Below are 11,214 nucleotides of genomic sequence, written 5' to 3'. Positions count from 1 at the left end.
CCCAGCCGGGAGGACGCAGCGCGAAGGCCGCAGAGGCCCCGCCGAGCCGCGGGGCTCCCGGGCTGAGCCTGAGGGAGGAGGTGTGCCCGGTGCGGGCCGGGCCTACGGGCCTACGGGCCCGCTCCCTGGGACGGAGCGCTGGCCCCGTGTTCTGCGCACAGGAGGCGGCTCCTTCCTGCGGTGCCTGTTCCTTCGGGAAGACCGCGGGGCTGGGGAGGCTTTTGTTGTTGCTGGGCGCTGGGTTCGGTGAGCAACGGGGAGTTCTCCCCCGGAACCCTTGGTCGCTTCGAGAACAATAGAAAGACAGTACACGCCGTTGTGAAAACGCGTGGAAGCGATGAGTGGGGGTTCGTGCTTTCCCTTCACAGGATCGCTCTTGCATCCGTGAATTGCTGGAGATGTGTTCTTTATTTCCAAATTGTTTTCACGTTACGAGTTGCGTTTTGAAGTCTATGATGAATTTATGGTGGTATGTGGGCAGGAAGAAATTCCAAAATAAGATAAAACCAGCGTATGGCACTCTGTGTAAACATTTTCATTTTCCTTAGTTGTTTTCACTTATTTAAAATACTGTTCCAGGTGTGTTGCACAAAAGAAATTGTAACAGACGTGCTATTTTTTTTTCTGGTTTGTAGGAATTGTTAGTGCTTTGCGTTATTGTGTGTTTGAGGTTTTTTTTTTGTTGTGCATTGTGGATATGCATTACACATTTTAAAGGCCTGTATTTCATAACATGATAAAATACGTTGAAGGCTTGTTTTCTCTTTGATAATCGGAGAAAGAAGAAACAGTGCCACAATGTTGATGAAAGCAGTAAGGTTAAAGAAGGAGTTTTTGCTTAACCTGAAACTGAAGGAAGAGATCTTATTTTTAAGACCATGGAATAGGATGTAGTTTTATGATAGGAAATCAGTTAGGGAAAAGTTGGAATTATAAGTAAGGAAAATACTGCACATTAGCACAGACAGTGTGACCAGAAGTTTCCAGCAATTAGGAATTCTGAGTTATCTTACTCATAGTGCTTTCACAGGTTATGCAGATTTCCACAAGTTTGGCTTTTGTATTTTAGTTTATTTGTCAGATATATGGGGAAAACAGCATTTCTTGATCATTTTTATAGCCATGGGACTTTGTTTGGTAAGTATGTTGAAGTCTTAAGGTTTTGTCCTAATTAATAAGAAGCCAGACTGAGTCTGTTTTGTCTTGTCGGTTTAAAGTAAGAAATCCCCAGGCCTTCTGTAAGGTATTTCTGTCTGCAGCTGATCATGTGCAGTCAGAATCACAATACACAGTTGGCTTCTGAAAGTGTGAGCAGCATCCAAGTTTTGTATGTTTGGTTTGGGATTTTTTGGTCATTTTTTCTTCTCACTTGAGTGTCTGGGAACATTGTTCTGGTTGCAGATCACTAGTCATGATTTCTTTCAGACTCCAGAAAGAATAGTAATTTTTATGCTGTTAAGCTTCTGGTAAGTTGCTGTCATGGTTTGATTTATCAATCTTTCTTAGAACTCCTGTGCATGTTGTGTCTTTGTCCAGATTTGGGAATTTTAGGAGCTCTTCCTTACGAGGAAAGGCTAAGACACCTGGGGCTTTTCAGTCTAGAGAGGAGAAGACTGAGGGATGGATCTAATTAATGTCTATAAATTCATGAGGACATCAAGAAGGCAGGGACAAGCTCTTTTCACTTGTGCCCTGTGATGAGACGAGGAGAAATGGACTCAAACTGGAGCACAGGAAGTTCCACCTGAACATGAGGAAGAACTTCTTCACTGTGAGGGTGACAGAGCACTGGAACAGGCTGCCCAGAGAAGTTGTGGAGTCTTCTTCTCTGGAGACTTTCAGGATCTGTCTGGATGCTTTTCTGAGTGATCTGCCCTAGTTGTGTATGATTTTTTTGGTCCTGGTCTAGCAGGGGGGTTGGACTCAGTGATCTTTGGAAGGTCCCTTCCAGTCCCTTCCAACTCCTAATGGTCTGTGATTCTTCCAGGCTCATCACAATTTTAATTTAATTCAAAAAAGATTACATTAAGTAGATTAGCAGACCTCTGCTAACATGTTTTCTGTACCAGCCATGCTGTCTTTCAACTGCAAGCATGCAAAATACAGAAGTTTCATAGGATGCTTCTGTCAACTGTAATTGAAAAGGTTCACATAGAGGACTGCCCAAACAGTCACGAGTCAGAATTAAGCTTACAAGCTCATGAAAGCTTTGGTGTGACTTGATAGCTTTTTATTTACAAGAGTAGTTAAATTAACAAATATTTACTCTCTCATTTCAGAAGTCTCATGAAGACAATGATTCAGGCAGACTGTTCCAGAGCAGCATTTCATCATGTGCACCAAGTGTTCCCTATCGGACAACCAAAAGTGTGGATTCAAGTGACGAAAGCTTTTCTGAGTCTGATGATGACAGCTGTCTGTGGAAACGAAAACGACAGAAATGTTTCAACTTCCCTCCTGCTAAATCTGAGCCTTTTCAGCTTAGCCAGAGCCACCAAAAACAAACTGCTTTAGGTGGCAAGAAGGTCAACAACATTTGGGGTGCAGTGCTCCAGGAGCAGAATCAGGATGCAGTGGCTACTGAACTTGGGATTCTAGGCATGGATGGTAGCATTGACAGGAGCCGGCAGTCTGAGACTTACAACTATTTATTGGCTAAAAAGTTGATGAAGGAAGCTCAGCAAAAGGAGGCAGCGACTTTAGATAAGGAACTGGATGAATACATGCATGATGACAAGAAAACATCACCAGCAGAAGATGACAGTGGGCAAGGCTTTCTCAAACGGAAGCGGCCAGTAAAACAAAGACTAGGTGAAAGACAAGAAATGAAATACAAAGGAAGGTATGAGATAACAGAAGAAGATTCAGAGGAAAAAGTGGCAGATGAAATTGCTTATCGGTGAGTTGAGTAACAGTATATCTTCACTTCCTTAAGTATTGGTAAACTGTGATGGAAAATAACAATAGGAAAAAAAGCTTTTTTACTGCTAAATAAGTAAGATGTCATACCACATTACAAAAAAGCTCGAGTGCTTTGTGTGTATTTCCAAAACAATTACAATGCAGCATTATGGCTGGAATCTTGTAGAAGCATCAGGTTTTCTTTATTATTTTTTTTTAAGATCCTCCAAAATTATTTTATTATTTGAGAAAAATGGCAAGGAAAAATATTGTTTGCCATGATACAGTTCTAGCAGCGACTCTTTCAGGAGGTACCCCATAAGTAAAGATTTGTGTTTGGATTTGGACAGCAGTGAATACCTGCTGTTGTCCCCATTAAGATCTGGCTAAATTATAAATCTTTAAAACTGTAGATGACTCAAGCTGTGCAGTGTTTTGGAGAGCACAGCTTCTGAAATACACATTCTTCATGTGGAACACACTTGTCTGAAGAAAACTTGCTGCTGTTTTGCTGGTGTTATAACCAAGGACTGCTCCCAGGTTAAACAGCAGCTCCAGAATCAAATCTTTGCTCTTTCTGTCTTGTGAGACTGAGCTGCAGCCAGTGTTGGGGCTACCAAGCTGCAGTCGTATGGACACTTATCACTCTCCAGTTATTTTCTCAATCCTGCTATTGTACACTGAGCTGAGTCAGAAAGCTTACCTGTCCAAAGCCCAATGCTTTTTTTAAAGAGTTTGTTTGCAGACAGATTCGTTTCCTGAACCAATATGCTGCACAGTTTCTTTTGAGCTGGTACTGGCAACACTGGACTGGTGGTGTGAGGAAGGGCATGTGACTGCAGTCATTCTTACTTAGATTGATTGAAGCTGCCGCAATCCTTTTTCAGTGGTGCAAGGGAAGAAAATGATGTTAAATAGTGAACAATATTTACTAATGGTTAGCTTGACATTTAAATAAAACCTGGTTTATTGATTGTTTCTTACATGTGATACTTGATCTGCAAGGTGTGAAAAACAGGAATTACTAATCCTGTTAACAGTTCTTGGTAGCTTCTCAGCTACGAATTTGAGAATCTTGAGCAGGTCTCTTGTAATAAACGTTTCTTTCTTGTGTTGAGCTTCATCAAAATAGTGCAGAAGCCTCTTTTTTCTAATGGTTTATAGTAGTAGTGTCACTGCGCTGCATCAGTAGGATTGTGGTTATACACATGACGGCACTGTTGTTATATCCACACACTGCCATCTATGCCTGGATTCATAACGTGTCATTGTGCTGGCCCACACAGTGAACTGAGATTTTCTGACCATCTTTCACCTTTTTTTGCCCTGTATCTCATCCAGTACCTGTTGCAATGCACAGCTGTTTGTTAAAGGACATAGAAGAGAACTGTGCAAAGCTAGAACAAGCACTGGTTAGGGATTTAACTGTTTAAGCTGCCACTGCTACCAGCAGGAGGTCTTTATAACAAGCTTGTTAGGGAATTCTGGTTCTCTTAAAAGTTCTCTGCATATTTGAAAAACATTTCCATTTTTTCCAGTATTTCACAATTTAGAATTCAATTGTATAAATATTTAAGAAAACATTTACTTTTTCTGGTGCCTTATTCATTGAACTTATTCATTGATTAAAGACAAAGTATAACCTCAAACAGGTTGGGTATTCAGTCCTTTTCATGTTTAGGACAATTTGCTAAAATGTCAGTTCTAATGTTTAATTTCAGGTAACTTCAATCAACTACTGATGCAGTTGGAACTAGCCTGGTTCTAAATAGTTCTTTACATCTGTGGTCAGATACCTTATATTATGCAGTCACTGTGTCATATGCAACCTTATAGCACAGTAAGGTCACTTGAACCAATTAAGACTTGACAGTGGCCTTTAATAAATTTTTTGTGATGGTGGTATGTTGGTCCCCAAAGTGTAATGTACCCTTTTTTCCCTTCCTCTCAGGCTTTGTGAACCAAAGAAAGACTTAATTGCCCGAGTAGTGAAAATAATTGGGAAAAGAAAAGCTATTGAGCTGCTTATGGAAACAACTGAAGTGGAGCAAAATGGTGGAATGTTCATAGTGGTAAGAAAAATGTCATATAGTGGGTTTTGCAAGTGGTCACAGGGGTGGGGGGACACACAACATAAACAGCATTTTACTTGTAGAATATTTACACAGTACTATTCACGTTGGACAGGTTCTCCCAAAATTTCACAGCCTTCCCTTCTCACTTAATAAACACTAATATAACCCTCCCAGGCAGAATTTGAGTAAACAGTGACCTAAATGAACTTGGAAATTGTCCAACTCTTTGAACTGAGATTGGTATCTGATTTCTAATCATAACATAACTCTGGCTGCCCTTGGGATATCACCCTGGCAGAGTTATGAGTGAAGGATTCTAAAGCTTGTCTAAAAGCCTGTAGTGTTAGGATCCAGGTGAAGCTTCTGGCACAATGCTTCTGTAAGTCAGGTGGATGTTTGACAGCACTGACCTATCTACTGCTGGGTTAATCAGCATGCCACTGGAGGTCAACATATACCCACTAGTGAGCGTTTTTTATGTTACATTTGAAGAGTAACTTTCAAAAGGGAATCTGTTAGCCTTTTTAGAGAAACATTGGCTTGTGTATCAATAGAGCAAAATTCAGTACGGGATTATGTTAAAAATCCTGTACTTAATGGTTAAGTTATCAATTACTCAGTATGTGTTTGGTTTTATTACATAATGACCCTCAGTGGAAAAGTTCAGAAGAAAAAAGTATTAGGGAGCTAGTAAGTTTTTAAGACAATTGTTTATAATTTACATCTTCCAAGTTCCATCATTTGAAGTAGAGGGAAGGGGAAAAAAAAGAGGGTAACAGAAAAAAAAACAAAAAAAAGGGCAAAAAAAACCCCAAAACCACAAGCAAACAACCCACAACAAACAAAAAAGCCTGAAACAACAATGCAAAACAAAGAAAAAACACCATCACCATCCCCACTGCCCCTAAAAAAGCAACACTTCCCAGCTAGAAACTTGTCTTAGAAGCAATCTGTTGTTTTGAAAGATTCAATTAGTATTAACAAGAGATTACCAAGGAGATGAAAGGACACAATTCCTGTGGCACAGGTTGCTTTGGCTGCATATCAGAGTATGCCATTTGAAAGGCAGATCATACTGTTTTTCTTTTTGGAATTTTGTGCTGACAGCATGATAAGTATATGGTATCTGCTGTCTCAAGGACATACTTGAAAACTTCTCTTTTCCTAGAATTTTTGAGTTGTGATTGTTTTCTGCTAAATAACAAAATAAAATACATTTAATATAATATCAGAGCACTGGAGTAACAGTTCAACTTTATATAGTATAGGAGGTAATTGAATAATAGTATGAAAAGTAAGATAATTAGTTCTCATAATTTACGGAGGTTTTAAAGCTGAGTCCCTTCATGTTGCAGTATGGGGTGTTGCACCACTGATTCTGCACTGGAACCTGATGAAGCATAGGACTAGCATGTTGTAGGGAGAAAATTTAAAATTACATGTTGTGTTTTCATATGTCCTAGGCAGAAATATAAAATCCTGCACATATGCAGGAAAATTATGGAATTGCTGAACACAGTTTATTTTAAAAGTATCTAACATTTTGCTGGGCTGATGTGTTAGGAGTGTTCTGAATATTTAAGCTAGTATATACATTATTGCAGATATGTGTGAGAGTACTTATAATGTTATTTGTTTTGTTTCACTACCAAAATCAGATTTAATATGTAGTTGAGCTGTTTGGTATATGTTCTAAAGCAAATTTTTTGTAACCTCAGTTTACCTGTTCAGATGTAGCACGCTGGTTGTTGACCTTATGACTAGTACAGTCACAAACAAAGTGTAGCCAGGGTTGTTTTTATATATTGCCTAACATAGCAGAACTTAAATTTTACTATTCTGTCACAATGCAAATAATTGTCTTAGATGCTACTTCAATCATCAACCCTTCACATATTTAGCTTGCTATTACTAATTTACTTTCCCTCTTAAGAACGGCTCTAGGAGAAGAACACCAGGGGGTGTTTATTTAAACCTGCTGAAGAACACACCTAGCATCAAAGAAGAACAAATTAAGGTAAAATTGTAAAGAGTGCAAACAATCGTCTAAAGTAAATTTGGGTTTTTTTCCTACTATAAATATTGTGATTTATTGTCTTATAATTTCTAGCAAGTTTAACTCTGTATTACAAGGAAAACAGCTTTTCACATTCAAAAGTTATGGATTGCCATTCATACAAGGCAGAACGTCTTTTATGTATTGTCAGTCACAAAAACCTGTTCAGGAGGATGAAACTGTAGGGTCTGAAGAGAAAAACATTGTATTTTCCTTACTTAGAAGATACCCTACAGCAATATTATCTGCAGTTGAGCAGAGCAATGCATTGTGTGTAGATTGAATGCTGTTCTCTTAATAGATTATTTTTACCCTATATAGGTCCAGCTGTAGCACCAGGCAGTATTTCTAATTAAGTCATTTGCTGGTCTGAACCTAGTCTGAGTTGCTCACTGACCTCATTTGTGGTGATCACCAAATTAGTTTTGTCAGCTTGTAAACTTTACTGCCTTTTCTTTTAGCGTATGAAGTAGACTGAGGTGGTATTTACTTAATTAAATTAAAACAGCTTGATTTGTTTTCATACTATTTTCTACTTTAATGAAGTTTTTGTTAAAAGAAACACTTGCTGATTTTGCATGTAGGTGAGATTTTGAAATTTTTCATTACATATTTATGCAAAAGAAAGTAGAGAGTAAGTTTCCAAATCCATTCCTTGTAGTGATTGGTTAGTGATTTATATATAGTTATATCACTTTTCTGCTATCACACATGCTCAGGTCTTCACCTCAGCAGGGGTCCTTCTGACCTGGGGGTGTGATTTTTTTTTTTTGTATTACAGTGATATTATAATGAGCTAAGTTCACCTAAAGGACAAAATATCACAAGTTCTACAGCTTCAACTGCCCAAGACTGGTTTAGCCATCAATCTTCTTGACTGTGCTTCTCTTTATTACCTCCTGAATTCTTTAAGTCCAATTATCTGTATAGGCCTCAAGTTTTCTCTGCCAAGTTGGTGATTTACATTAAATACACTAAACCTCTTGATTAATTCGTTTCTTCAAGGCCTAGTAATTGCAGGATGTCCTTTCTCAGTGCTAACTGTATGCCTCTCTGACTGCAACTTTAACTTGTATATATATGCAGAATACATCTTGCACAAAATAACTGCATCTTTCTAAATTTCTGAGTTACTTTCTAGTGAGACCTGGTCTCAAGTTTCAATTGTGGAGGAAAGTTTTCTCAAGTTGTCATAGAAACTTTGGTTGTATTTTCTCTGCAGGTCCCTCTGTATGGCAGTATGACCCTCTGCTCTGCCACCTATCTATAAATCTCAGATTTATATCATCATCAAACTTGAAATGAAAGCTTGAGGTGTATGTAAATAAGTATCTCTAAGATAGCTAAGAAATTCTGTAATAAAATTATGGGGCATTTTCCTTAAATGCAATCTGCCCTCATACTTCTACTATCACTAAGGTGTATCTTAATTATTTAATACTATTTGTAAGAAAGAAATTTTTTACTTCTTTATTTTCTTTAGTAAGGATTATTAAAATGAATATGCTGAAGTTGTTTGTTTGTTTTCTTTCAAGGAAATATTCTATCTGGAAAACCAAAAGGAGTATGAAAACAAAAAAGCTGCTAAGAAGAGGAGAATACAAGTCCTAGGGAAGAAGATGAAAAAAGCCATTAAAGGGCTTAACCTGCAAGAATATGATGATGCATCTCGTGAGACTTTTGCTAGTGATACGAATGAGGCTCTGGCTTCCCTGGATGACCTACAGGAGGGGCATCATGAGGCAAAGATGGAACCTGAAGATACTATTGAGATTGATAATGCTCATGATTTGGAGATCTTCTAGTTAACTGATGTTCTTGATAACAAAGTCTCTATAAAACATTAAATGAGCCCTTCTTTTAATCCCATGGCTTCTTGTTTTCATAACCTGCAGAGACATGGGAAATACTTGATGCTGAAGAACTTAACACAATTCTTAGCTAGTTTTAACAGCATGAAAGATGTTAATGGTCCTATTACTTGTTTGAGTCTTCAAAAACTGCTATGATTTTTCTAGGTAACAGCTCTGCATTGCAGTGATTGTTCCTCAAGATTTTGTTTTAGCCAAATGTTAGATTTAAGAATTCAGGATATTTTTTAACCACATGCTTCATACTTAATTTGCTAAAGCTAACAAAGTCATCAAGTGAGCAGTGCCTCATTACAACTGAAGGGAAAAAACAGTATAAATTTAGTCTTTATATAAAGGATTGTATGTCCTTAATATGACAATGTGTTGACAAGAATAGCAGTATTAGAGGATTAAGACCTCTAAAACAGATTGGTTTGTGAAAGAAACTTAAGTTTAATGGTTAATGACCTTTGAATATCAACCTTGTAAATAAGCACTCTTGAGCAATGTATGTTTTACAGTTCTGCAGTAGCTTAATCCCCCATGTTATAATAGAGGTTTGAGCTTCCTACCTATTATGTGTAGACTTTTTCCATACCTAAAAACAAACCCAACTTAAGCAGACCTTTTTGTTTGAAAGTCCCCACTTACATTAGTGAGATTTTGCTAACCTGTGTTCCCCTCAAGGGTCTGTAGATTCTACATCCAGGTAGACTCTATACCCTTTACTGTGCAATTCATGTTTCTGTGTTGCTCCCCACATGTGCAATAGGACAAAGTTAATGTGTAGCTTGCAGAAGTTCTGGTTTTTCTATGGTGAGACATAAAAACCAGCAGTATGTAAAATATTATTTTTACTTGATGCAGAAGGCTGTTGTGCGGTCTGTAAGTTCAGCTGAAGCCAACTTTTATGTTGAGTGTTGTTTTTGATACAACTGAACAGATGTGACTGACATGTATGATGTCTAAAATACTTTGTCACTAGTAAGTTGTGTTTTCTGTGAATAGGCACTAATTTCTCATTTAAAATATTCCTGAAATATTAATGAATTAATTAACTTTCAAGCACCACAACAACCTTCTGCATGTAGATTTTGTTCACCTGGAGTCTTAGAATCTCAGAAGTGAAGCATGTCACTGAAACTCATAATGAAGTTATAATATTGAACAATTCTGTATTGTCAAGAGCTGATATTTAAAGGGCAACAATATTTGAAGAAAGAGTTCTTAAACATAGAGCAAAACCCATTGTATGGTTTACTAAATAATTAAGGGTTTTGACTGCAAAAGTAGAAAGCAAGGGTAAGGTTAAAAGTTTTCTCTCTCGCTCCCACATACTCAACTTGTTTAGTCTGTCCTGAGTCAGGACAGCATTGTACCAAACTGGATTGTGGGGTCTGTGTTTTGTCTAGCAACAGATATGGCTGACTGCTTAGTATCTGATGTTTTACAGGCAGAAAATGCAACTCTAAGGGTAGAGTTTTGTATTCCTAAGTTTCTCTGATAGGCAGGTATGATTGAGGTATCAATTTTACTGCAAATGTGGGCTGCGTACGGCCAGGACAAATGCCCCCTCTGTCCCTTAACCTACGGCAGCTTAAGGAATAAACCATCTCTGTTATACCTGAAGCAGGCAATGAAAATGAGGGAAACATGCTGTGGTTTTAAAACACATCTTGATTGTGACCAAAGATGCTTTTCTTCCTTACATCCCAAGTTCAGACAAGAAAGCAGTGCTTTTTGGTGTCACAGGAAAAAATAGTTTATTAATGGTTCAGTCTTACAGTGGATTGTGAAAGCACCACTTCAAGTATAACTACAACATTACAGATTTTCTTCCCCTTCCTGGTAGATGGTCTCATTAAAATGCTTTTATGCCCTCCAGGCTTAGTAACTGTTCTTTACCAAAATTCTCAAGCAAGCCTGGGATGACCCAGTGTTTACTTTGATGCCTTCAAAAGAAGATCCAAATAATTATTTTAATTGAAAGGTAGTGATGGTGAGATCAGAAAGTGGCTTTGTACATCTTAATAGTTGACCCACATTCCCCAAGAGCCTGCTGGGCATCTGCAACAACTGGTATTGAATCCAGTTAAAAACATCAAGCCAGGCAGCAATGCTCTGCTAGTCTCTGTACCATCTTCATTGTGCTAGCAGGAAACTTTATCCTGAAGCTTACTACCACCTAAAAGATGTCTAAATGTTTTACTCTGATTCTCCTTATCTTGACCATAATTTAAAATAAAAACACATGGCTTTCACTCCAGTGTTATGAGAGGCAGGCAGTTGGCACATGTGGGGTTATTAATTCTGTGGACAGGTTTGGTAA

At 38.1% G+C, this 11,214-nt stretch overlaps 1 protein-coding gene across 1 annotated transcript in view; it reads left to right on the top strand.

Moving 5' to 3' along the window:
* PHAX (phosphorylated adaptor for RNA export) overlaps positions 1 to 8,954 on the top strand; it is a 58,401-nt gene extending 49,447 nt beyond the window's left edge. The window contains exons 2-6 of the mRNA XM_009998167.1: positions 6 to 241; positions 2,280 to 2,899; positions 4,853 to 4,973; positions 6,910 to 6,993; positions 8,568 to 8,954. Coding sequence (XP_009996469.1) covers positions 6 to 241; positions 2,280 to 2,899; positions 4,853 to 4,973; positions 6,910 to 6,993; positions 8,568 to 8,837 — 1,331 coding nt within the window. The 3' untranslated portion in view covers positions 8,838 to 8,954. The remainder of the gene's footprint in view (positions 1 to 5; positions 242 to 2,279; positions 2,900 to 4,852; positions 4,974 to 6,909; positions 6,994 to 8,567) is intronic.
* Positions 8,955 to 11,214: the final 2,260 nt, after the last annotated feature.

The sequence above is a fragment of the Chaetura pelagica genome, unplaced genomic scaffold (assembly GCF_000747805.2).
Source record: "Chaetura pelagica isolate M959 unplaced genomic scaffold, ChaPel_1.0 scaffold145, whole genome shotgun sequence".
Classification (NCBI taxonomy): domain Eukaryota; kingdom Metazoa; phylum Chordata; class Aves; order Apodiformes; family Apodidae; genus Chaetura; species Chaetura pelagica.
Note: the sequence above shows the minus strand (reverse complement) of the source record. Positions and strands in the feature narration are given on the sequence as shown.